At 41.5% G+C, this 27,016-nt stretch overlaps 1 protein-coding gene across 3 annotated transcripts; it reads left to right on the forward strand.

Annotated features, from left to right (window-relative positions):
- Positions 1-90: 90 nt before the first annotated feature.
- SLC35D2 (solute carrier family 35 member D2) lies at positions 91-25,377 on the forward strand. 3 transcript variants are annotated; one of them, XM_086629528.1, is made up of 12 exons: positions 91-230; positions 2,569-2,602; positions 4,193-4,279; positions 7,020-7,087; positions 11,825-11,896; positions 13,821-13,889; positions 14,908-15,010; positions 16,380-16,472; positions 19,252-19,319; positions 20,084-20,162; positions 21,943-22,025; positions 22,644-25,377. In XM_086629528.1, exons 1-12 carry the CDS (start codon positions 91-93, stop codon positions 22,744-22,746), a joined length of 999 nt encoding a protein of 332 aa, XP_086485654.1. In that variant the 3' UTR covers positions 22,747-25,377. The 3 variants fall into 3 exon arrangements, with proteins under 3 accessions (XP_086485654.1, XP_086485655.1, XP_086485656.1); XM_086629529.1 differs by lacking the exon at positions 91-230 and adding an exon at positions 576-798; XM_086629530.1 differs by lacking the exon at positions 91-230 and adding an exon at positions 576-794.
- Positions 25,378-27,016: the final 1,639 nt, after the last annotated feature.

Genomic DNA, 27,016 nt, shown 5'->3' on the forward strand with positions numbered 1-27,016 from the left:
CGGGGAGGAGGAGGAGGGGCGGCGGCGGCCCGGCCGGCCGCAGTCGCGCAGGCCGGGGTGGGGCCTCGCCCGCCGCCGCTCCTCGCCGCCATGAGCGCCGGGCAGGCCGCGGGGGAGGCGGCGGGCGGCGCCGCGCCCTCGGTGCTGCCCAGGGTGCTTTCAGCCCTCTTCTACGGGACGTGCTCCTTCCTCATCGTGCTGGTCAACAAGGCGCTGCTCAGCGCTTACAGGTGAGGGCCGGCGGCGCAGCCGCCGCCGTTCTCCCGGCGAGGGAATCGGCGCGGGGCCGCCCCGGCTGTCGGGGAAGCGTTTTCCTTACCATGAGCACAGCGCAGAGTCGCCCGCGCAGCTCGGGTCGCCGGGCAGTCCGTCTGCGCAGCGGCATGGGCCCCGGGGCACCGGCGATGCCGGAGAACGCGCTGAGACCGGGGTCGGTTTTCTCCATTTCGGACCCGACTGGTGCCGCAGGTACCGCTGGTGCCGCACCGCCCGGGGGCAGAGCCCTCGCTCGGCAGGCGCGCTTTTCGAAACGCCCCGGTCTTCTCCTCGCAGGTCGCGTTGCTGCCGGCGTCGAGGCTGGCGTTTCGCAGGTCGCGCCGGCTCAGACCCCTCAGGGAAGCGGCGCTTCCCGTAACTCTTCCCGCCAAACCACCTCGTCACCTTCCTGCGAGCGCCTTTCTTTTCTGAGGTAGCCAGAATCGAAACGCGAACCTCAGAGAACCCGTTAATCCCAAACGCACTGAAGAGCTACGTCTTGGGACTTGGTGGTGTGTCCCACATGGAGTCGGCGTCCTGTAGGTGTGATCTTCTCGCTGTTGATATTTTTTACTTGAAAGGTTTGCTTTAGTTTTGCTGTTCTTTAGCTCGTTGTGAGCTAACAGTAGAAAAGGAAAAATCCCAACAAAATGAAAGGAAAAAAAATAGTAGGCAAAACTTGCTGTTATTTCCAACATTCAGTGTTATTCAGACACATAAGAGCTGTATATAACCTGTCCCAGAAATGATACGTGAGCAGGTTGTAGTTTTGTTTTATAGTGGTTCTCATCGTACAACGTGCAGGTCCTTCTAAGTCCCTGGCATACGTCTGGCACATCCATGAAAGACAATCAAGGACAGCATGCCCATCAGTAGGCCTAAACTTGTGTAAAAAAGCTTACAGCATTGCTGGGAATGTTTAGGGCTCTGCAATTCAGAAAAATCTGGAGAAGTCTGTGTAGTACAGATGAGTGAAATCTCCGTATTTATATTGGGTAGCTGTGAGTACAACACAGTTTAGGTGTCACGTGATTATAAATGGAAGTTCTGTTCTGCTCTTTTGTTTTTCCTTCTTTTTTTCCTCTTAATACCTCTCTTTCCCAGAATGGCTTTTCCTACCGGCCGCTGCTAACCCTTTATCTGCGTTAGAACTCTGGTGTCCTTATGGCCTTCCTGCTGCAGTTCAGAGCTTTTCTTGCATTCGCTAATACTATGTTCCTGTCCAGTGGTGCTTATTTCGGATGCACATTTCTCAGCACATCGAGTAGTAGTATAGCAGTTCTTGGTGGCTTCTATGATAAATAGCCCCAACCTCAAGGATCCTTGATCATAGAAAATTACAAAGCTTGTTGAGGACGCGGACCCTCCTTTTGTTAGTGCAGGTGTGCACAGAGAATGAAGTGGGTTTTGTTTAGATTCCTTAGATGCAGCCTTGTGTGTGACCATCTCTGACAGTGCAGTCTAGCAAAATGCTGCCTGACTCCTGGGAAGCAGCAGAAGCTGTCACGTTCAGGGAGCTCCTTGACACATAACGCTTTTGGGCAGAGAGGCTCCAGATGCTGCTGGTGATGGCATAACGCAGCCATCCATCGTAAATAACTCTTTGCTTGTATTTCAGTATGCATACAGAGTGTTAGTGGTTACTGCCACACTTTTACTGGTTTTAACTTGGTGTAGATTTAAGGGAGAAAATGGAGGGGCTAAGGTTCTTCAGGTGTCCTGCTAAAGTTTCCGCTTTCTTAACCTTCAAGTGTCCATGCTTCCAGCTAAAACTAACTGAAAGGTTATGGTGGGAATTTAGCTGTTTTAGTAGAAAACAGATGTCTCTGCAACATTTCCCTAGGTACTTTCTTTTCACAAAAACATACTGCTAGTGTGTTTGGGCTGTGGAGATAAGCTTCCAAGTTAGGGCAAGGGCAAGAGTTTTAACTTACAGTACCACCTCAGTGTGCGTACTGTACATATGAGGCCACTCAAAAAATTATGCATTGATGGAGTTCTCCGAGTGCGTTACCCTCACTTAAAATATACCTGAAACAATTAGCTCTTTAGAATTGATTGGCTGTGCATATGCTATATTATTTGGATGCAACTTATGTTTTGCTGCATGAATAAATTATTAGCACTCCAGTAACTGTAGCAATTCCTGACTCTTCAGAAAGACTGGCCAGTCATCCACAATTCACAAGTCCAGTTGTTCACTTTGGTGCTAGATTTAAACTTTTATTTTTTTGCTGTTTTGTTTTGCTTGTTTGGTTGGTTTTCTTTTTTTCCCTCTTTCCTCAGTATTAAATATCTGTTTATGCTTTTCAGCTTCCCATCGCCAATATTTCTTGGAATTGGACAGGTATGTTTGGAAGTAAAGCACACTAAATGTACTTGTTATTCCGTAAGTTAAACTAATGTTAGCATAGATATATTTTAGGGGGGAAATGTCTGTTATACTGTGCTGCTTGTCTTCTTGATTAGATACACCATAAGGAAGGGTCATTTGTTTTAGTGAGATCAAAGAAATTTCAGCTCAAGTGAAAACCATTGCCTGGGAGGAGTCACATAAAGGACTGGAAATGCCATTTATTTCCCCTAGTAGGGTTCAGTAATTAAGAGATCAGGCCTTCAAAACTGCCAAGATTTGTTCTAACAAGTGCTTCGATCCTACGAGAGTCCTTGAGCATTATATGCAGGGAAGGGACATTGCCTTTATTTGTAGATAAAATGTTATTTCCTCATAAATCTATCCCCTCTTCCCCAGCAGTTTTCCAGTACGTCTGCCACACAGTTTTGGTTCTTTGTTGCCTTATTTGCCTGTGGACAGTTTGCAGTACTGCAGGGGAAATACATTTTCTGTTGCTGGTTTTGTTGTTAGTAGGCGTCATAGTAAAACCAAAGTTCAAACGTTTGTGCGCATGGCCTGTGAAGCACAATGTGTGACTCTGCAGAGGGATGGCTGGGAAGGATGGACCCTTGAAGCAAGTGTTGTTTAGGCAAACACGTTTAAAAGAGAGGATTTATTTTCTGCCAAGGTTACAAGCAAAGGATTCGTGAGGAAGAGGTGAAAACAGGGTACTGAAGGTCTGATGTCTCTGCTGTTTGGTGCTGAAGGGGGTAGAACATCTTGTAAAGTCTGTGCTGTGTGAGAGAAGGAGAGTTTGACACATCCATGCTGCTCAAGGAACCACATGTCATGTTTCAGTGGAAGGCCAAAGACTAGAAACGTGGTAATACTTCATGTTAAGGGCAATGATGTGGCCTTGTTTTTGCAAAACCTGAGACTCAACGGCATTTCCATTTTTTGTTGACTGATCCTTCCAAGGTTTCCCTGAATGGTTTGTAAAGTGCATATAATATGGTATAATGCTTTAGTCTGTAAGAACATGACTCCACCCCATTTTCTAGACAGACAGTTAATGGATTTGCGTATAAGGAAAAATTAATGTTTTCTTTTTTCCTTGCTGGGCCAGCATTAACTCTTACGATGTGTGATTGCTCAGATACTCTCCTTCATTCTGCCCATATCTTTGTTATTCATTCCTCATGTTGTCAACAGACTGATCAATGCACAACTGGCACCTCACATTGCCAGAAAAACTGTAGGAGTGATTCTGCAGACTAAACAACACTCTGAGTGAAAATAGCATGATTATTCCAGGATTGTCTCCTGTTTTATTTTCTCAGCTCCTCAGCATACATTGTTTCACAGAGTGGCACTGATTTTTCTCAAGCCAGTATAGTGCTTTTAAATAAATAGCAGGCAAAATTGATACGAGTAAAGTTATTCCAGCTTATTCATTGCATGCTGTGTTGTTCTTTGAAAAATAATACATAATACCTACCATTTGTCAAATGCATATAAAGATTTTTGTCTTTGAAGTAGTTCTTTAATTCATACATTACAATTGTGCTCTTACATGACTTCTTGTTTTTTCTTTTTGTTTAGATGACGGCCACTATACTTATCTTGTATGTGTCAAAATTAAATAAGATTGTTCACTTCCCCGATTTTGACAAAAGTATACCTGTGAAGGTAAGGATTGATATTAATAAGAAAGTGTTACCTCTTGTAGTGACATTCTTTCTTTTGGAGACAAGATATAAGAGAAGAACAGAAAACAATTTTGCATTTGTTTGTCAAATGTGTTTATTTGCATGTTTCTTTCATTTAGTATTGGATTTGATCATTTTAATTTCACTGCAGTATTCTTGCCTTTTGTTTGCAGAAAAATCTGTTGTCATTTGGTTACATGCATGCTGTACCTTCGTACAGCTGGATGAACTCTTTCAGATTTCTGAAGTATTTTTCGGGGTGTATACAGCTCCCTGTTGGATCAGTGGGAGATCTGTGTTTAAGAAAGAATTTTGGTCACAGCATGAAAGGCTGTTTGGAAATTTGAATGGGACATGTGATAAAACAATAGAGAAAGAATATTTGATAGACCAAAAACCCGAACAACAATTGATTCCAAATGTAAGATTTATGTTTCATAGGAGGGGTTAAAATAATGCCCACCAAAGATGCTGTAGATAGGGGCTAGCTGCATCCTGCAGACCTTATGTGTGCCTGGTCTAGGGAGGCAGGATAGAGACAATATGAGGGAGGGTCTTTTGTTATCTCAAATTGGGATCTAGGATCTGAAATGACTGTAGCAATGATGCTCATAGATTTCTGCATCCATGTGCAGTGTTGCTGGAGCTTTGATGCATAAGCAAGGTATGGGTCAGTGTTTGTTCAGAGATACAGAGAGTTAGCTCCCAGCTCTGCTGCAGAGCTCAGATGTCATAGCGTTTCAGGACAGCATCTTCATTGCAGAATTGTGCCATACTAAGGGTATGAGATTTCCTAGGAATGTCTTGCAGCCATTGACAAATGCCATATTTTCTTAATGCATGCTGAAATCATTGGCATTTCTGCACCTAGGAATATCTATAGTATCCGTTATAAAATGGACAGTCCTTATTTTTCCCAAAACATGAATGAAGAAGGTTTCCCAGTGGGCAGTTTTGAGTTTGGTGTATAAACAACTTGTTGAGACCTCAAGAGGTTTCTTCCCTCTGCACCGCTCCAGTCCCACTACTCTCCCTCCCGACTGTGGCCTTCATTTTAAAATCGGTATGAGGGCAATAAAAAATACAGCACGCACTTTCTTTGTTCTAATAATATCTGTACTTTGGAAGATGTTTCTGGGTATGCTGGGAGCAGTCAGCACTGCAGCATCCAGGACTTTCGTATTGCTTGTAGCGCTGCATTTGACTAGGCACAGTGCATCAGCTGGATTGCTCACTGTTGATTTCTTTACTGTTTAAAGCACCCTTTGACTGACTCTTTATCCTTTTGACAAATTCTGTTTTCATTGACACCAAGATTATCATTGCTTTTCACTCCTGGGCTGGTATGTGTCCTCAGTGCTTTCAGCTAGAGTTTTGGAGTAGCAAAATGCTTGTTTTAGTGAGGAAGCTTTGGAGTTCTTGACCCTTTTTAAGTAAATATTTCATTGATGTCTGATGTTGTGATTTTGCCTTTACAGTAGGTGAAGTTCAGAGGAAAGAGAATGTAATGTCAGCTCTGTTTTCATGCGATGAATGAAGATAGTTTTCTAAATAAAAATCTGCAGAAGAGACAGTGTATTACAGAATTTTTGCAAACTTATGTTGAGAGGCTGAATATTTATTTTTACTTAACACTCCTCTTACTTTGTACTCTGGTTTACTTTTACTGTTACCTTCACTTAAAGTTAACTTCAGTTAACTTTTCAGAAAAGTGTACTTTTCTCCTCTCTCCTCTTTGCTGTGAAAGAAAGGCAGAATGTTTAACATTGCTAAAATGCAGCACATTCCTTTGTATGCTTTTACAGCAGACAATGCTTTGAGAAGACATAGCTCCTAAACAGAGTCTCTCCTGAAGCGTGTATAGGCACAACAACAGCAGCTAATGCACGTTAGGATAGAGGATCTATTTTGTCTTTCTGACGTTTATGCATGCTCTGCTTGACCGATAGTGAATGGGACTAGATGTACACACCACCTTTGTCCCCAGTGATTACTTTGGCTGGTTTTTATCTTCTGCAACTTTTCTGTAGTGGGACAATAACAGCTTTACACTGCAGCCGAATATTGTGTAGGGATCCCTGACTTCTGGTACATTTCCTTAAGGCTCTGAAGTTCCGTTAATCGCTTCACTGTGTTGCGTTAGGGCCTAGATGTTTCTGTGGCAGTCAGTCTCATTATGCTAGAAGCTGGAAGTGGTGAAGTTCGATTTACCCCTAAATACCTATCTTTCCTTTCTAGCATCTCACATAGCATAATTTGTTAAGTAGATCTAAAATGGTGTATTTTCCAGGCATACTGATATATGTGGAGTACCTAGAGAAGCATAACATACTTACAGCTTATTAATTCTTTTATTCCACCTAGTCTCTTGCTTATTTATTTACTGCTGTTATTATTACTTTTATACCTAAAATTCAAATGTTACAGTGAGTATTAGTCTGAGAATTATAGTAATCAAAATAAAATCGATTAACGTTTATGCTAAATGGAGTCTGAGTCTCATTAGAGGTAGATTGTGACTCTTCTAATGGAATCAGTGAAATGGTCACATGAATGAGAGCTGCATATCAGTTTGCAGCACAGTTACATTTTTTTCTTAAAATGCCCTCTTTCTTGCTAAAATACATCTGATATTGCAGTTACCAAATTCTATCAAATAAAGTTTCTCAACACTATTTCAAAACATAATAATCTGAGTTGTGCTTTTAATTTTATCACAGTTGTTTCCTCTGCCTCTGATTTATGTTGGAAACCACATAAGTGGATTATCAAGTACCCGCAAACTCAGGTATAGTAAATGGAAGTTATAAGTAGACTGTTTGGATTTTACCCTTTGCTTTCGTGGGGTAAAAAATAAACACTGAAAAAAACCCATTGCGAAGGGAGTTAAATGCATATGATGTCTGTCTATCTGTCTAAACCATGATACTATTATGAAACTCTTACCCAAACATTTTATGTTTACAAGCTGTCTTCTTCTTTTAAAGGGGGCTTAGCTAGGCCTGGACTGACAGAAAATCACAATACTCCTTGTGACAATGAAAGTGCTTTCACTTTCCCCTCATACCCAAGCATCCAGCTTTTCCTGGGTGATCTAACCAGAGAGTTTGAAAGCTGTAAGACAGATGTTTTTGAAGGGAGAAGAATATGGGAAAGATGTTTTCCATGATGTCAGTGCAGGTTATTTAGGACACACCAAGAGATGGAAAAACTGCTGTGGAGTGGAGTGGTGGCAGCAGCAGCGCAGCCCTGCTGAGCACCAAGAGCAGGTTGTGAGGAGATTGCTAAGGAGCTTGCTGGCTCCTGTATGCCTCTAAGCATGGATCCGTGACAGTTGCTTCCATGCCAGTGCTAAAAACATGTAAGCTAGGTAAAGGACTTGCTTTGACAGATTGAATGACCAAATTTTCTATGGAAGAATGCAGAAGTATGGCAGCTGCACCAGGACTGGAGTGTGCAGCACTACCGTTGCGGTGTTTTCTTGTACGTTGTTGCAGGCTCCTGAGGATTTGATAGTAAGCTAAACCAAAACACAGAATTTTGCAGGTTTTCAGCATTTCATAACTCTGAAATGCTAAGCACCTCGTTCTGCAACTCTGTGTTGCGTGCATTATAGAATCATAGAATCATAGAATGGTTAGGGCTGGAAGGGACCTTCAAAGGTCATCTAGTCCAGCCCCCCTGCAAGGAACAGGGATATCTCCAACTAGATCAGGTTGCTCAGGGCCTTGTCCAACCTAGCCTTGAACGTCTCCAGGGATGGAGCATCCACCACCTCTCTGGGCAACCTGTTCCAGTGTTCTACCACTCTCATAGTAAAAAATTTTTTCCTAATATCCAACCTGAACCTACCTCCCTCTATTTTAAAACCATTACCCCTTGTCCTATCATAACTGGCCCTCCTGAACAGCCTCTCCCCATCTTTCCTGTAGGCCCCCTTGAGGTACTGGAAGACCGCTATAAGGTCACCCCGGAGCCTCCTCTTCTCCAGGCTGAACAGCCCCAACTCTTTCAGCCTGTCCTCATAGGAAAGGTGCTCCAGCCCTCTTATCATCTTCGTGGCCCTCCTCTGGACCCTCTCCAACTGGTCCATGTCCTTCTTATGTTGGGGACTCCAGAACTGGACGCAGTACTCCAAGTGAGGTCTCACGAGGGCAGAGTAGAGGGGGAGAATCACCTCCCTCGACCTGCTGGCCACGCTCCTCTTGATGCAGCCCAGGACGCGGTTGGCCTTCTGGGCCGCAAGAGCACATTGCCGGCTCATATTGAGCTTCTCGTCCACCAGTACTCCCAAGTCCTTCTCCTCAGGGCTGCTCTCGATCCAATCACCACCCAGTCTGTATTTATGCCTGGGATTGCCACGACCCAGATGTAGGACCTTGCATTTGGCCTGGTTAAACTTCATGAGGTTGGTACGGGCCCACCTCTCCAGCCTGTCAAGGTCCCTCTGGATGGCATCCCTCCCTTCCAGCGTGTCGACGGCACCACACCTTCCAGCTTGGTGTCATCGGCGAACTTGCTGAGGGTGCACTCCATGCCACTGTCCACGTCACCGACAAAGATGTTGAAGAGGGCCGGGCCCAACACGGACCCCTGAGGGACGCCACTTGTGACCGGTCTCCACTTGGACATTGAGCCGTTGACCACTACTCTCTGAGTGCGGCCATTGAGCCAATTCCTTATCCACCAAGTGGTCCATCCATCAAACCCATGACTCTCTAATTTAGAGAGAAGAATGTCGTGCGGGACAGTGTCAAAAGCTTTGCACAAGTCCAGGTAGATGACATCCATTGGTCGACCCTTGTCCATCGATGCTGTCACCCCATCGTAAAAGGCCACCAAGTTGGTCAGGCACGATCTGCCTTTGGTGAAGCCATGTTGGCTGTCACCCACCACCTCCTTGCTCTCCATGTGCCTTAGCATGGTTCCCAGGAGAATCTGCTCCATGACCTTGCCAGGCACAGAGGTGAGGCTGACCGGCCTGTAGTTGCCCGGGTCCTCCTTGTTCCCCTTTTTAAAAATGGGGGTTATGTTCCCTCTCTTCCAGTCATCGGGGACCTCGCCAGACCGCCACGACTTCTCGAATACAATAGCCAGTGGCTTGGCAACTTCATCCGCCAGTTCCTTCAGGACCCGCGGATGGATCTCATCAGGTCCCATGGACTTGTGCACCCTCAAGTTCCTCAGATGTTCTCGAACCTGGTCTTCAAGTACAGTGGGCGGTGGTTCATCCTCACAGTCCCTGCTAGTTCTTTCCACAGCTTGGGTGGTAAGACAAGAGGCTTTACCATTGAAGACTGAGGCAAAAAATTCATTGAGTACCTCAGCCTTCTCTATGTCCCGGGTAACCAGAGCACCAGTATCCTTCCGGAGGGGGCCTACATTCTCTTTGGACTTCCTTTTGTCCCCTACATACCTATAGAAGCATTTCTTGTTGCTTTTTATATCCCTTGCCAAATTCAATTCCTTCAGGGCTTTAGCCTTCCTCACTTGATCCCTGGTCACTCTTACAGCTTCTCTGTATTCCTCCCAGGCTATCTGTCTCCGCTTCCACCCTCTGTAGGCTAACCTCTTCATTTTCAGTTGGTCCAGGAGCTCCTTGCTCATCCACGCCGGCCTCCTGGTCTTTTTGCCCGACTTGTTCTTCGTCGGGATGCACCTCTGCTGAGCTTGGAGAAGGTGCTCCTTGAATGTGGACCAACTTTCCTGGGCCCCTTGTCCCTCCAGGGCCACCTCCCACGGCACTTTGCCCATCAGGTGCTTCAAGAGGCCGAAGTCCGCCTTCTTGAAGTCTAGGGTACAGAGCTTGCTGAATGGTTTCCTTGCTGCCCCATGGATCTTGAACTCCACTGTGTCGTGGTCACTGCAGCCAAGGCTATCCTTAAGTTTCACATCGCCCACCAGTCCCTCCCTGTTGGTGAGCACAAGGTCAAGCATGGCACCCCTCCTTGTTGGCTCCTCTATCATCTGCAGGAGGAAGTTGTCATCCACGCATTCCAGGAACCTCCTGGACTGCCCGTGCTCTGCCGTATTGTCTCTCCAACAGATGTCAGGGTGGTTGAAGTCCCCCATGAGGACCAGGGCTTGTGACCGCGAGGCTGCTCCTATCTGGCTATAAAGCGCCTCATCTGCTCTGTCCTCCTGGCCAGGTGGCCTGTAACAGACTCCTACCGTAACGTCCCCTATCCGTCCCCGTCCTCTAATCTTGACCCATAAGCTCTCTGTCAGCTCCTCCTCCGACCCCAGGTGTAGCTCCACGCACTCCAGCCGGTTGCTGACGTAGAGAGCAACACCCCCTCCTCGTCTCCCCTTCCTGTCCTTTCTAAAAAGCTTTCATTTCATTCAGAAGTAGTTCCGCTGAAGTGATTGTTCGGGCAGATGTAAGGACTTCAGCAGTACTGTCTCTGGTAGCACAGCAGCTGACATAAATATGGAGGAAGTTTCAATCCTGTAAAAATTTGATTCATGGGTTCCTCTTTCCCCTGTTTCTCTAACTGTAATTTTAAAACAACAAGTCTATTAGGTTATTTTAGACATAAGTGCACCATCTCCCCCTCCTATGACTGACATACCTCTTTCAGATTTACTATTCATAAGTGATTTTTATAACAAAAGTAAGAATGGCTGCAGTGTTTCTTCCATTAACATTTTGTTACATTGTGTTTTGTTACATTGTGTGACATTTGTTTACGTATGGATTTTCCACCTTGTTTGGGTTGTCTTTAAGGTATAGATGATCCTATGCATAACTTAGAAATGGCGTTGTAGAGTGATTAAACTCTGTGTTAGGATTTGTATTTAATGGAGTTAATCTTAAACTTAAACAGAGGATTAGTTGGTCCATACGGTCATGCTGTCAAATTTGCAAAGTGTCAGATGCAAGTGTTTTTTCAAATTAATCAAAAAGGTTTCCAGCTGCATTACTTCCTGTAGACCAGCAATATGTTGTTCAAAAGTAGCTGTTTGTTTGGTAGTTGCAGCTGGTCCCACCTTTGATGTTTCTTGTACTTTCTCTGTTGTTTTTTCTTTTTTTTTTTCTTGTGTATTTATTTTACTTTTTTGAAAGTACAGCGTGTTTACTTAGCATGCTTGGTTTGTATTTTATTTCTGTTTTATGTTTTTAGAGATAGGTTTCTTGTTTGTCCTTTAGGTTTACAATAGAAATAATTTTTAGTTAACCTGCCCATGAATTCTACAGGAAGAATTCTTTCATAAAGGCTATGCTAGGCAGTAAATAGCTTTTATATTTCATTTCACTAATGCAGAGGGGCTTTTTAGACGATAGCCAGTTGCATTGTTTTACAAACTTGCAAATCTTGTTGTTTTTCAATGATTTGGTTATCTAATCTGTCTCTAGTGTCAGACTGACATTTTTTTAATGTATGCTAAGTGGCTAGGAATTTGTTTTGGTTGCTAATTGCTGGACTAATAGTTTCATCCCCTGCTTGGTAAATTAGATAAGAATTTGAACATAAAAATGCTATTAATCTGATGCTGTGCTTGGATTTTATTTTTTTTTTTACAGTTTGCCGATGTTTACAGTGCTCAGGAAGTTTACCATTCCACTTACTTTACTGCTGGAAATCATCATACTTGGGTGATCCTTTTTTTTTTTTTTCATTTAAGATACCTTTATTTTATATCCTATCGAATGGATTACTTGTGGCATCTCATCAGAATACTGAATTAGTGCTTTTTACTGAGAAACAGAGAAAACCAAAGAAAGTGATTTTATGTAGCTTTTTTAAAAAACATACATACATACACTTTAATGACTACAGGAAAAGAAATTCAGCTTGCTCTCATTTACACAGCTCGTTCTCTTCGCTCTTGCACAGGAATCAGGTAAGCAGAGCACGACTCAGACACTTCTTTCAGCGATTGTGGTTTGTGTCTTGTCTCAGAGGCCCCTAAGCTGCAAACGGCTTCAGACAGATGGATCCTTATTTCTTAAAACAGTGATGATAGTATAGCAGTCTGCTCATGTAGAGTAGCTTTCTGGGTCCAGTTTAATGAAGAAAAATGATATCTGGCAGGGTGCTGTTAGATCAGAAAACTCCTTGATTATAGATACATCACTTATTTTTAAAGATAAATTAAGAAGTATACGCTATGGCAGCACGGGATCACTATTTCCGGTTGTACCGATTTGGAAGGACAGGAGTATAAATACATCATACTTTGGCACGGTCATAGTTCTATCCAGATGGCTTTTGCTTGGATAAGGTGAGGTCACAAGGTGGAAAAAAAGCTTGCTGAAGCTGAACCTGGGCAATGTGAGAGTGATGGTCAGGGGAAAAGCTTTCCAAAAAGCCTCCAAGTAGATGGGCATCTCCTTTTGGCTGAAACAGCAGTTGATCAATGTGGTGCATGTTTGGGGATGCTCCAGGACTCTTTTCTAGTTGTAAGTTCACTCAGGGAAAGCAGAACTTGCTTCTCCTGTTGGTCTGAGGCTTCCTGCAAGCAAGTGAGGAAAATGTGAGCCAGTGAGATTGTCATCAGTTCTCAGCTGGACCACAGCAATGTGATGTATGAGACAAGCAACGTCCTAACTTAAGGGAAGCTTAAGAGCAGAATGCTTTGTTCATATAGACTGCCACAGTGTATTTCCTCAGGGCTGAAAATGAAAGGACTCCAGAGACTCTACGCTGGCTTACCTCAGGATTTGAAAAGTAGTCAAGGTTTGGGTTGTTACTGTTGAGATTCATTATGATCAAGGCCTAATATATCTAGAGACTGCATACAGCTTTGTTGCTGGGACAGTGGTCCACATCTGCGCTCCTTTGACACACAGGATTTCTCTGAGAGCGTTGTACATTTCGTTTTGATGGATCTTTTCTCACGGCCGGCTCAGAGCTGGGGGATCCTGAGAGAGAAAGAGTAGGGGAATGTCTGTAAGGCATGTTGCAGTGTGGTGCAAAATCTGAAGACATTTCTAAATACAGTAATACAGGTATAATAAGCAGGATGTTTTTATGGTATGCTTTTCCCTACTCTGTGGCAATGCTGATGTAGATGTACTGAAGAATATAATAAACTTCTGTGCTTTCCCCTCCAAGTACAACATTCCAGTTTGACTTCAAAATAAGTATCTATTTGAAAAATAGCTGTGTGCTGTACAACATCTTCCCCAAGAAAGGTGTGATGAAAAACTACACGAAGGATGTGTAGTGATTTTCCTTTATTGGATTACTGGAAGTCACTAAAATATGTCCGTTATGAATACCAATACACCGTAAATTACAGTTTGTTCCAGCACTGTTACTTGAAATCTTTAATCTTTACTCTCAAAGTTATCTAGCAGCAGAGTGCTCACAATCCTTTTTCAGTCTCTGTTCTCAGGGCCAAAGTCTGACAGCTTGGCACATAGTCAATCACATTGCTTCTGTAAGGTTATCAAGGCTGTGCCCTCCTGTTAAATGTTCTGTGGTTGCTAATTGCTTTGAAACTTTTCAGGCAGACAGCCATTTAATCTCCTCTTCAAATAATGAAAATGTGAACTGTCCGATTTTTGTCTACAGGAAACGGTACCCACTGAGTATTGTAGTCAGCGTATTTGCCATCGTTCTTGGGGCTTTCATAGCAGCTGGGTAAGGTTTTCATTTGTTATACGAAGTCATGTTATGAGAGGAGAGACAACAGGAGGATTTTCTTCCTTGTTAAGTGCCAAGTAAACCTAAGTTCAGATCAGTTACTCTGTTGATTTGGGAAATCTCTCTACTGACATCATTGGGAGGTGCAGGAATACAAAAAGAAAAACTGAACTCCAGATCAAAGTGTTTGGGTGCTGCGCTTTTTTTCCCCCCCTGGGTTTTCCATTGTAAATGGATTGTAGATGATTGTAAATGAAACAAGTTAGAACTGTGTGAGGAATGCTGCTTTTATTTCATAGTATCAGTATATTTTAATAATCTTAGAAAACCGTATTATTGTTCTGGGTGAAAAGACTGATCTTTTTTGATTGTCAAATACTGTTTTGAGTTAGGCAACATCTATTTTTTTGATTACTTTTAACAAGTTCAAATGTGAGATTAAGTTCCCAAAGCACTCGTATGTTAGTCTCTTCTGTTTGTTTTGTGTTTGGTGTTTTTTTTTCTGTTTGGGTATTCCTTTACTTAACTGGAAATGTAATGGTATTTTTCGTTTCTTGGCTTTGCTACATACAAAAGTATGTGATTTCCATGTGATGTGACTCGGATAGAGCCATGTCTTATTAAATGAATTACCCTATATCCACGAGGCAACTAGTCAAACCAGAAAGGATGACAATATGTCTGGTCTGACTGTAAAAAACAAGTAGTCACACTTTATTCCCTAGCTCCTTTTTGTGTTAAAAGAAATATATAAGTATACTCAGTAGTAATTAGACATGTTGTCAGGACTGAAACAGATGGAATTTTTCACAAAATGAAAACTGAACATTTCCTGCCACTTCCACACTGAGTTGTGGGAACTCTCTGATGACGCGTTTGCTTAAAGCAAAACCTGTGACTTGCTGATGTTCTCAGGGTTTGCATTTCCTCATTTATGATACTTCTCTTCGTGAACAAGGTAGTGCAATGCATTGTATACTTATTGCTTATTTACAATACAATATTTATTTCCTAGGTCTGATCTGTCTTTTAATCTGGAGGGCTACACATTTGTATTGCTAAATGATATCTTCACAGCAGCAAATGGAGTTTACACAAAGCAGAAAATCGACCCAAAGGTGACTGTGGGGGGATTAGATTGAATTTAACATTATGACAATATCGTTACTTACAATATGATTTCATGAACACACAGTTATGAACTAATAAATAATTTCATTTGCTTTCGTGCTTCAGTTGATGCATGCATCCTTAATACAGAACACCCCGGGGAAAAAACATTATTATCTCAGGCCGGGCTTAGATAAACAGTGTATTTTATTTTTTTCCTTAGTCTTCTAGGCAGAGTTTGTATTGGCTTTAAAACATTGGTTTGGGCTAAAAAATAGAATAAATCCAAACCAAAAGCTTTTTTTTTTACCTGCAAACTTTATACATATATCAAAGGAAGATGACTTTTTGACTAGAAACACACTTCAAGTGAGGCTTATGTCAAATAAGCTTGTGGGTAGGAACAGAGATCTGACCAGTTTGAGTCAAAACCAGTAACAACTGATACCTTTTTTGTCTATCTAAAAGCATGTCTGCACCAAACCGAGGTATGCCAAAGATTAGGCCATACCTTGGTACAGTATACTTTCATAAACGTTGAGCAGAATGCTCTTCAAATATGGAGCCATGAAAACACATCAAGCTGTAGCAAAGAGCAGTCTTGGAGATGCTGGATAGAGGTTTTGTCACTGACTTTTGTGGGTCAGTCTGTACAGTGGAAATAAATATCCTTTAATAATCTCAGGAGTCACATCGAATCCAGACTCCATATTTTTCTTTATGAGCAGCATTTAATGGCCTCGCAAGTTTCTGCAAAATGTGGGGTTTCATTTTAAAGCAAGAGATAAACTGGAGATATTTACTATGTAGCATGGCTGAATCTCGAGGAAGGAAGGCTGCTTTTGCATTATTCTGCCTTTGTGTCAATCAAGTTAACCAACAGGATATATGGCATCCCTCAAGTTGCTTGAAGTTACATGAGTTACCAGGGATTACAGATGCTCCAGCTAGGAGTCAGGCTTCATTAATTTTCCTGCAGTACTAGCCCCAGGGAGCCACTCTGCCCTATGCTTTTTTGGTTGGTTTGCAGTAGGTGGAATGGGTAGTTTTTTGGCCATGCAGGGACTTCTCTGCAGTCTAACACAAAGCGGTTCTGGACCAGTGCCTTGGGAAGTTTCTGACTAGCTGGTGTTGTATAGAAACTTTTCGAGGTATAGCAGAGCAGTAATATTCTGATGAACACAGGAAGTGACTGAAATGGGAACTTAGTTCAGTACTAAACACCAAATCCAGTGATCCCAGGCTTGTATTTTGAATTGAACTGTATTATGTTTGTCTGCTCATTGACAATAATGTCAGAAGGATTGCCAGAGTAATATTTAGTATTTTGCTCCCAAGTGGCTTGTAATTCCGAACACCATGTTTCATTTTTCACAGGAGTTGGGAAAATATGGTGTCCTTTTCTACAATGCTTGTTTCATGGTGGTTCCAACAGTTGTTATTAGCTTTTCTACTGGAGACTTTCAGCAGGTAAGGAGCAGTATTCCATGCCTCAGACTGTTAACAGTATTTTGTTCATTTTTGCCAGTTGAGGGAGTGGATGGGGTTTTTTGTTTGTTTGTTTTTAAAGAGGTAATCCTACCTCCATCTTAGTTACTAGTATTTGAAGTATGTGACAGAGGAGGGCCACGAAGGCGATAAGAGGGCTGGAGCACCTCTCCTGTGAAGACAGGCTGAGAGAGTTGGGGCTGTTCAGCCTGGAGAAGAGAAGGCTCCAGAAAGACCTTCTAGCAGCCTTCCAGTACATAAAGGGGGCCAGCAAGGAAGCCGGAGAGGGACTTTTAGCAAGGGCATGTAGTGATAGGGCAAGGGGCAATGGCTTTAAACTGAAAGAGGATAGATTTAGATTAGATACAAGGAAGAAATTTTTTACAATGAGAGTGGTGAAACACTGGAACAAGTTGCCCAGAGAAGTTGTGGGTGCCCCATCCCTGGAAGTGTTCAAGGCCAAGTTGGATGAGGCTTTGGGCAACCTGGTGTAGTGGAGGGTGTACCTGTCCATGGCAGGGGAGCTGGAACTAGGTGATCTTCAGGGTCCTTGCCAACCCAATCCATTTTATGACTTCCCTTCACAGGTTAGAACTTGTAATTATTCACTCTGAGGAGAAGCCGAAGCTCTGTGATAGCCCTTATATGAGTGTGTTTAAAAACTAATGTACGACTAGAGACTCTCATCGGAAGCAATTGGTTGGGAATCCAGCTGCACAGTGTGATTTGCCGCATAGTCTAAAACGAGACTGCAAATACAAAACCAGACAATTTCCAGTCCTTCTCTCATTCTGATGCACAGAACAGATTTCTGTTTAGTCTCAGTCTAGTTTAGTAACCTACGTTTTACATTTTTACAGAACAACAGCATGACTCTCCGTAGCTAATTGTAATAAATACAGTGTAATACTGTGGGCAGTCTGTCCTGGCATGTAAAGTATCACACCAGGAGGATTGTGTTGTTTTTCTGGCTCCCTCACAGACTTGCTGAGTTGCCTTTTTCTTACCAGTAAAATGTCTAGAGACTCATATTGTGTTTTGGAAATGAGATTTGAGATTTGCCACTGAAAATAACTACAGAGCTTATGGGTGTCATTCCAGTGTTTTTTGTTGTATGGTTTTGTGCCCTTGACTCACATGATTTTGTTGCTGTGTTCTTACAAGTGCGCTTTAAGTGGAAAAGTTGTCATTCCCTGGAAAATGATGGCTTTAGGTCCGCTCTGAGTGTGAAATCTCTTCCTGTGATCTTAGTCCAGCATGACCTTGTGCCGGTTTAGGAAAACGCAGCTGATGCCCTTCCTGGCAGGCTTAGTGAGGGCCAAGTTTATATGGCTGTAAGATTTCAACTGCTTTCCCAGCAGTCATGGCTGGAGGCATTTGGGGAGAACTGAAAAGGGAAATTTACCTTGTTGCTGGATTTATTCCATCTGAAAAATTAAGCGTGTGTTGTGCCCACATGTTGATTTCAGTGCCCACCTACCTGAAAAAAAAATCAAAGAAATGCATAGTGCCTGTTGTGCATATGCATTGGCTTTGTCACTTAATATTAAAAGTCCCTTTAAGTGATGTGGATAACTAGTGTCAGCATGATGCACAGAGACTAAATCGCAGAAAAAAGGTAGAAAATGGAAAAATACTGATGAAAAGTTAGCAAATTGTCATAGATAACACCTGTATTTAACTGATTTTCAGGCCATAGAAGTTGGCTTGCTTTTACCTTAGCAGAGATTTTTGCCTTGATCCATCACAGACAATGCACAGCATGTACCTTTTGCCAGTCAAAATATCAGTATACTATCTATGCGATAGGGAGATTGCTTCTGCTCCTCTAGCTTGCTCTGGAGAGGTAGCTACCACATCTTGTAGAGGCTGTGGCGTGTGAGTGTCCCAGTTACTCACTTCTCCTTCACCAGCTGGACGACTAGGAGGACAGAAAAGCATGATTTAATGGAAGAGAAATGGAGCCCCGGAATGTCTCTTTGTAATACTTTGCAGTTCGTTGTTGCACACCAGCACAGTTCTAGCAGGACAGAGCTGCCCAAAATCCCTCTAATGTATTACCTCAGGTGCTGAAGGCTCAGCTAGCCGTGGCTCAGCGTGCACTAAAAGCCTTTACCCTGTTTCTCAGGGATGTGTTCAGCTTTTCCCGAGTTTTGTGCTGATACAGGTGACTTTAAACTAACCCGATAAAATGAGGTGTATCCTGGAGTTACTAGAGGAGCAGACTTCAAAGTGATGATGTAGCATTTTCATTGACCTACATTGATGAGAGACCTTAGTAATGCTAATTTAATGTACTTTCAAGCTCAAAAATGCAGACTTGGACCTTGAAAGCTGTTTGTGAATTAATCTATGGTATGAAATAGTTTTCAAGGAGATTATTAATTTATTTGTTTTTCACTTCGATATCAACACTATTTATTATCCGATGTTAATCACAGTGTTGGTATCTGTATCAATAAATAGAAAAATACAGATTTTCTGTATTGTATTTGTATTCTTTGCTTGCAGTGTGCAGTTTGTGTCTGTACTGCTGTGTATGTTACAAGAATGTATCTAGGCATCATGGGTGCTGTCGTCCTGTTGTCTCTGAAGTTAAATGCATCAAACTGTTTCTAGTAGTAACGTAAACATTTTGTAATCATAATATAAATCAAATATATTTTGTGATTTTGCAAATTTTTATATTAACTGTATTTTGTATGTGTTTACAGTTGATTGTATGGCACATAATTCTCACTCTGTCTTTTTTTCTTAATAGGCAACACATTTCCAGCACTGGACAAATTTTTTATTTGTCTTTCAGTTTCTTCTTTCCTGCTTGCTGGGGTAAGGACACAGGGCAATCAAGTAAGACATTTTAATGACAGTGTTTCAAATTGCAGGTCTCAAATGTAAGGCTTATTAATAAGTTATGTAAAAGAAAATATGTTTTTCCCCCAGGCTTCTGTCTTGTCTTTTAATTATTTCTAGTAGTGTAAATAACTGTTTCAGTGCTATCTATGTTCTTGACTTCACAAGTATACAGGCCAACAACGTGACATTTGGCTTTTTATTTTCTGTTTTCAGTATCTCTCTGCTGGCCATCTCTTTTGATTATCCAACTTCTTCCTTACAGTTAGTAGAATGTAAGCCCTTTAGTATAGGAACTGCTCCAGTGCATTTGTTCTTTAAAGTACCTGGAAAAGTATGGGAGACTCAAAAATAATGAAACAACGCTTTGTTCCTGTTGGGACTGCAGAGCCAAAGTAAGAACAAAAAACTGAGTTGGGTCCTTTTCTGCTCTTTCACACGTCGCAAACAGAGGGGTCAAACTAACTTCAAATACTGACATTTAAGCAGCACAGAAAATAGGGATGACTCTGCTAGAGCTCAGGCAGCACATTTTAATGTGTGTTTTGAGTACTCCTTATATGCACATCATTAACTTAAAATATAAATCCACAGAATCTTTTCTTTTAGAGTTTGAAACAGCTGGGATTGAAGATCCCAGCAAAATATCGATCCAGAAAATGTTGAACGTTTCAAAGTGTTCCTAAACATCTGAGCTCCCTGGGAGGAACTGACAAAATTTTCTCCTCTGCTTTATTTAGGTTTCTCTTGATGTACTCTACTGTCCTATGCAGTCATTACAATTCTGCGCTTACAACGACAGTAGTTGGTGCCATCAAGGTGAGTTATGGAGAAGAGGGAAATGAGAATTCTCAAATAGGGAAGAGCATTGACTCAGCAGTGATCCTGATTATCCGTTGAGCTGGAAACTCAAAATGAGGGCTAATGCTGAGACACTGCTTGTGCCATACTATTTGGAGATCCACTCAAAAAAGCGACCATGTTTTCTTCCACTGAAGCTCAAGTATACTCTAGAAAAAAATGTGAGCATTGATTTATTTTTATTTAATTAAAAGATGTACATTTAACCACATTTCACCAGGTACTGTCACCTGCTTCTGTTTGAGTTAGTCAAGGTAGCCTGGTGCAAATCCATTGCAAACTGATACAGTTTAAGCCACTTTCACTAGTTGGCTGTTGCTGCTTCTAAATAGGGCATTCATGGGTAGAATAATGGCTAAGTAAGGAGTTTGTTTCCTTATGGTTAACTGCCTCTGTCTCTCTGTGAGAACTTGTGCTGTAGCTGAATAGACTATTTCATGATGGTTTGTATAAATTTTGGTGAATTTAATCAGCACCAAAACATGCCTATCTTAAAAACTGACCTTGATGTCATTACAATCTTTCTCTAAGCCAGTGTAATTTACAACCAGTGCACCTTCCTTTGTGTCGATAAGGCCAACATGTCTGAGCTGGGAAGATCACTGACTGCACAAGCACTTTTTTGTAGGCCAATCTGGAGAGAAGCATGGAGCTGTAAGCTGGAAGAGTTTTAGCAAAAGATAAAACTTACGCAGTTGTGGGCCAAACAGCTATCAGAATCCAAACTAGCTTAGCACAAGAATAAGAGTCCTCAGCATGCTCCCTTTCATGGATGACTAAGGAAAACAATACCTCCAGCATAGCAAAATCCGTGAAAGAAGATGGTACGTCCCTTTCTACAGTTGGGTTGGTTTTTTTTTTTGAAAGCTGGCAAGATTAATCTAGTAGTTTTCATTTTGTGGTCCTGAAGGCGCTCTTTTAAATTTTATATGTCTTCATTGAACCGTTAAGATAGAGGAACACTATTTCTGTTTTCTGCATAATAATTAGTCTTTGAGACATTTTGAATAGCTTTAAAGCTGAGAAGCACTTTATGATGCAATAGTCCCCAGTTAGAAATTGGTAGAAATTATGTCATTGTCCAGGCTAACTGGTAAAATATTGGACACCAACAAAGTGTTGGTAAAATGATCGCACAGTTCTATAGCTTTCCTTCTGTCTATAGGGGACAGTTTTCCCAAAACTTGTTGGAGACGAGGTGAGGGGTAGAATCTTTTAACTTCAAACTGTGCCTGCCTTGAACTTGAGCCAAGTGCTTTCAGTACACGTTTAGTTGGCAAAGTAAGGAGGTAATCCTTTTAATGCAATAGTAAAGAGCTTTTATTGTAACTTTAAAGCATAATTTGTATGCTTAAGAACCCAAAACCTGCTTTTAAGAAATAGGACTTGAAATGAGCCTTCCAAAGATTAAAAAGAAGTACGTTTTCAGAAGGTGGACATAGCTCCATTTTACCCAACATCAAATAGCTGATTTTCTTCTTTTTTTTTCTTTCTTTCCCCCATAAAGTCACTCTCAGTGCATTGCACGCATTTAGAAAACATACTGATTTTATTGTTCTGTTCCGCTGTTACATTACCCATAAGGCTGACATCCTGTGAAGCTAACTTAAACACTGGTTTTAGAGTGGCCAGCAACAGAGTATAGCTATTTCCTTAGAAAGTAAATGAACTGATATCATTTATATTCTTGGAGATGAAAACTGACTTCAATAAATGCATGGCTTTTGTTTCCTTTCAGAATATATCCATTGCTTACATCGGAATGTTGATTGGTGGAGATTACATATTCTCTGTGTTAAACTTCATAGGGCTAAATATTTGGTGAGTGGAACTTGAATAGCTTTTATTTGTTAAAGCTGAAGATTTGTCAGGGAGATACAATTTTATGTTATGTTTGATTTGGCCCACTTGAGTGATGGAATTTTGAAGCTACTGGCTTGAGGATGCACTGCCTCAGGATCTAAAGTTCATTACAATTAGTTATGTCTTTTCATGTCTGTTTTCAAATACTGAATGTTACTATGGTAAAATCTTAACTATGGAGACATGCCTGTAGTTTTACTATGTGGGATTGAGTTCATTCTTTTTTTATGAGCAGCAGTTCTGAGCTGTGAGGCTTCCAAGTAAAAGCCAAGTGGTGTGGGAAGTGAGAATGCTGAACGAGTTGTGCTCGTTGAATATGAGTTATGACTTGTAAGTTGTCACTTTTTGTGTTTGGGTGAACTGCTACGTCTTTTTTTATAAATCTATTGGAGCAACTGGTAATTGATCTTTGTCTACTTGGGGCTCATTTCTCAGATGGCTTACATAGCTCTGAGGCACTCTTAATTTATGTTAGCTGGCATTCTTTAATCCTTTGGAATGAAAGGTTCATACCTGTAAAATGGTATATACAGCATTAGGTATCTCTAACACCTGTGTCCCTTCTCTTTGCTTTAGTATGGCAGGAGGACTGAGATACTCGTTTTTGACCCTAAGAGGAAATAGCAAGCCTACACAACCTGAGGATGAAGAGAACGCACTTCCTGAGGCAAAGAGTTAGCCAAAATACCTGTCTTGAAAGAGACCGAAGATATAAGTTTCTTTATCGTTCCTGAGAACTTAAATAAGTATATGCTGGAACGTATTTGGAAGAAGAAAAAAGAAAAATCTACCTCAGTTGCCACAGATGTGCACACAACTAATTCGTTCAGAAAATTCTTGCACACCATGATTTTACATGTGGAGAAGTTTAATTTTAGCTTTTTTTTACAGCATGAGCTAATTTATAAGAAGGAACGCCATGAGCAAATCTCAGATTGTAAATTTCTTCATTTACCTGTGCTTTGGTGCTATTTGTTCTGTTTCAGTGTCTGCCAGTACTCTCTGAGGCAAAACTGCCTGTAAGGATCGTGAGGCTTGATTCATCATTGCCATATGCCTTGTGCAATCTTTGGTATCAGTGAAGAGACGAAACATGCTAGTGATTCAGAATGATACCACGTACGCATTTCCTTTTGTGTAAGTGACTGCAGAACGTATGGGGCAAAGAGGAGCTGTGCCCCAAGATTGTTCTCTGTGTAAGTGTTGACTGAAGAATTCAGGATATGGCCTAGTGTGTTCAGTATGCATCGAGTAGACTTTCTCTGTCAATCTTTTCCTCATCCTCCATAACATCATGGTGTACTGCTGCAGTTGTCACTGTTGATGTAAGTGAACCCTCATAACTTGCCACAGCGTCAAAGACAGAAGGAAATTGCAAGAAGATTTTTTATATTTAAAAATACTTTTTAGTGCATGAGCCAGTTCCAAACAGGTAATCAGGCGGGATAACAAAAATAAATCTATTTTTGTTTAGGTACATTTGTCTTTTTATATAACAGTCCCCTTCTCTGATATTTTGTCTATAATTACCTTTTAATGCTGCAGAGAAGTGATGCTTCTATATGCAAACTACAAGAGGGGAAACTGATCGATATGTAGAAGACTAACTTGTGTTTAAATGAGGAGAAAAGATCAGTGTCTTATTGTGTCTTATATACACAGTGAAAGCTTATCTGGTACAGTTCATGCTTAAAATTCAGAATAAGGAATCATAACAAACCCAAGGTGTTGCTGCAGTGGGCAAGGCTGATCCAAAAAAAGGTCTGATACCTGATTGTTTGGGTCGTGGTCTGGCACAATAATCATAGAATCATCTGGTTGGAAGAGACCTTCAAGATCATCGAGTCCAACCATACACCCTGCACTGTCAGGGTCCCTAAACCATATTGCTTAACACCAAATCTACACGTTTTTTAAACACTTCCAGGGATGGGGACTCCACCGCCTCCCTGGGCAGCCTATTCCAATACTTCACAACCCTCTCTGTAAAGAAATTCTTCCTGATATCTAATCTAAATTTCCCCTGGTGTAACTTGAGGCCATTCCCTCTTGTCCTGTCATTCATAACGTGGGAGAACAGACTGACCCCCATCTTCCTACAACTTCCTTTCAGGTAATTGTAGAGAGCGATAAGGTGCCCCCTGAGCCTCTTCTTCTCCAGACTGAACAGTCCCAGCTCCCTTAGCTGCTCCTCATAGGACAAGTTCTCTAAACCTTTCACTAGTTTCATTGCCCTTCTCTGAACCCGCTGCAGCACCTCAACGTCCTTCTTGAAGTGAGGGGCCCAAAACTGGACACAGTACTCCAGGTGTGGCCTCACCAGTGCTGAGTGTAGAGGGACAATCACTTCCCTGCTCCTGCTGGCCACACTGTTTTTGATACATGCCAGGATTCCGTCATGGCACTGCTCTGTTATCTTTATTTTTCTCTCTGAAAATACAGTTGATAATGCTTACTTATGTGTCTGAAGATACACCATTAATCTTTGAAAACTCCATAGAAGCGTTGCATCACGGGAGGACAGCAGAGTAATTAATCTTGTTGAAGTTTTCAAATCCCTGCAAGCATGAGCCAAGATTTTTTAAAATAATAACATCAAAATAAGATTTTGGAAGAACTTGACATGGAGCCAGGGTGATCTAATGACTTGTTTTATCCCTGCTTGAATTAAAATACAGCTAAATCTGTAAAGCATTATTCTGTGAGTAACATGTGAATGACCAGACTGGATTAAATCCAGGAAACATGTGAGTAGTTCACACCAGAAGCTTCAGGTAATGACTGGGCTGCCCACTGTCTGTGTGGATTTGAGTGGCAAAAGAAGGAGTGACTGCAGGAATTAGAAGTGGAATTTAAGGGCATAGTCAAAGTGGAAACAGAAGTCTGGGCTACCTATTTTCTCACAGCTGGCTAAGAGATGTGACTTTCATTTTCTGCCTATTGAAGAGCTGAGAAGGGGTTGCTGCAAATATTTTAGAGATCCTCTGTTTTTAAGATTTCTTTTATCTTTGAAAAGCCTTTGATATTTTTGAGTGTATTCTTTTATAGGACTCCTCTTTTGCCAGATCATCTCTACCTCCAGAATCCTAATTATTGAACCTCATCTCTCTGCAGTGGGACAATGCTTTGGAAGGTTTTCATTAATTACTAAAAGATTGTTAAAACCATTTGATTGCAATATGAATGGACGCATAATGGCACCTGCTAAATAAGATGTAGTTCCCACAAAGGAACAGTCACTGTATGCATTTAATTAATTAATATTTTGCTTTACATTTTATAAATAAAGAGATGCAGATTATAGTTTCAACAAGTTTTCCTTTTTATTTCTGTGGATGGACACGTAAAATGCTTTTAAGCATACAAGGAGAGCATGAATATTTGCTTTCTGTATGATCAACTACTATACTGTACTTGAAGTAGTTTCATTAGTTCATTCTGTACTGTAGTGGAAGTGATTGGATTTAGTTCATTGTTCATGTCATGTATTTCAAGTCTTTCAGATTTAGGCTTCTCACCTAAAATACAGACCTGATTCCCAAAGTCTTTTTGATGGTATTACTCAGAATAATCTAAAATACAAATCTAGGAATAGCCAAAAGTAGATATTAACTGGAAAAACTTGCAAGCGCTTACATCCTTTCACAAAGCCACTCCGCTTCAGTCACTATTTTCCTCTGTATCTGCGGAGATAATGTTGATTCCAGTAAAACTCTGGTTGAAACTGGAAATGTGGGCTCAACTAGGCACAACTGTTGTGCTAGAATTTAAGCAGTTATGGAAACGGCTATTTCATTCATAACCTCAGTAATTGTGTCTTTCAGTTAATAAAGTAGTAATTTAAAACTGATTTCTCTTAGTATACATCTGTAGATCGTCCTAATCTTACTTTTCTACAGATTCCATATTAGCTTTATGAAATATAGAACAGTTGTAAAGCTAGATGACTTACTTGCTGTGTGAAGTTTCATTTTCTTTTCTTTCTTTTGGAAAAATGGTGAAAATTGTTAGAGAAAACATTAGTCTTCGGAATACATATTGTTGTAGTTTAACCCCAGCTGGCGACTAAGTACCACACAGCCGCTTGCTCGCTCCCCCCATGGGTGGGATGGGGGAGAGAATCAGAAGAGTAAAAGTGAGAAAACTTGTGGGTCAAGACAAAGACAGTTTAATAGGTAAAGCAAAAGCTGCACACGCAGGCAAAGCAAAACAAGGAATGCATTCACCACTTCCCATCGGCAGGCAGGTGTTCAGCCATCTCCAGGAAAGCAGAGTACTGTGACAGTTTGGCAAGACAAACACCATCACTTCGAACGTCCCCCCTTCCTTCTTCCTCCAACTTTATATGCTGAGCATGACGTCGTACGGTATGGAATATCCCGTTGGCCAGTTTGGGCCAGCTGCCCCAGCTATGCTCCCTCCCATCTTCTTGTGCACCTGGTAGAGCATGGGAAGCTGAAAGTCCTTGACTGCTTAGCAACAGCTGATATCGTCAGTGTAGTATCAGTACTGTTCTCATACTAAATCTGAAAACGGCATTATACCAGCTATCATGAGAAAAAAATAACTATCCTAGCCAAAACCAGCACACAAAAGAATGATTAGGTAGGCTAGTTTCAAGAAATATTGGATTGACTGCTGAAAGTCACATTCCTTCACAGAAGTGTCTTGTGGTTACATGCTGCTAGCTACAGAGCTTGATTTTCAGAAGTCAGTCCAAGATTTTTAAAACTTTGAGTTCTACAGGTGACGAGGTGTGTTTACAAGGGAACATACAAAGAAACTTAAAAACTGTAACTGTATGGGAAAGAAATATTGTACTGTATGTTGATCTGTTCATACTTTTAATTTTATAGGGATTGCTTAGCAGCGGGCTGTATGTAATGGAATAAGATTAAGAGTGAAAAAGTACAGTGATCGCTGAAAGAAGTTTTCTACCCATGCAATGT

Source organism: Tauraco erythrolophus, chromosome Z (assembly GCF_009769465.1).
Source record: "Tauraco erythrolophus isolate bTauEry1 chromosome Z, bTauEry1.pri, whole genome shotgun sequence".
NCBI lineage: Eukaryota > Metazoa > Chordata > Aves > Musophagiformes > Musophagidae > Tauraco > Tauraco erythrolophus.

What these genes read in the sequence shown, in the direction of transcription:
- SLC35D2 (XM_086629528.1), top strand. Translation starts at nt 91, where the DNA reads ATGAGCGCCGGGCAGGCCGCGGGGGAGGCGGCGGGCGGCGCCGCGCCC. An exon ending in ACAAAAGTATACCTGTGAAG is followed by an intron (nt 4,280 to 7,019) that starts GTAAGGATTGAT and finishes ATTTTATCACAG; the next exon opens with TTGTTTCCTCTGCCTCTGAT. An exon ending in GGGGCTTTCATAGCAGCTGG is followed by an intron (nt 13,890 to 14,907) that starts GTAAGGTTTTCA and finishes TTTATTTCCTAG; the next exon opens with GTCTGATCTGTCTTTTAATC.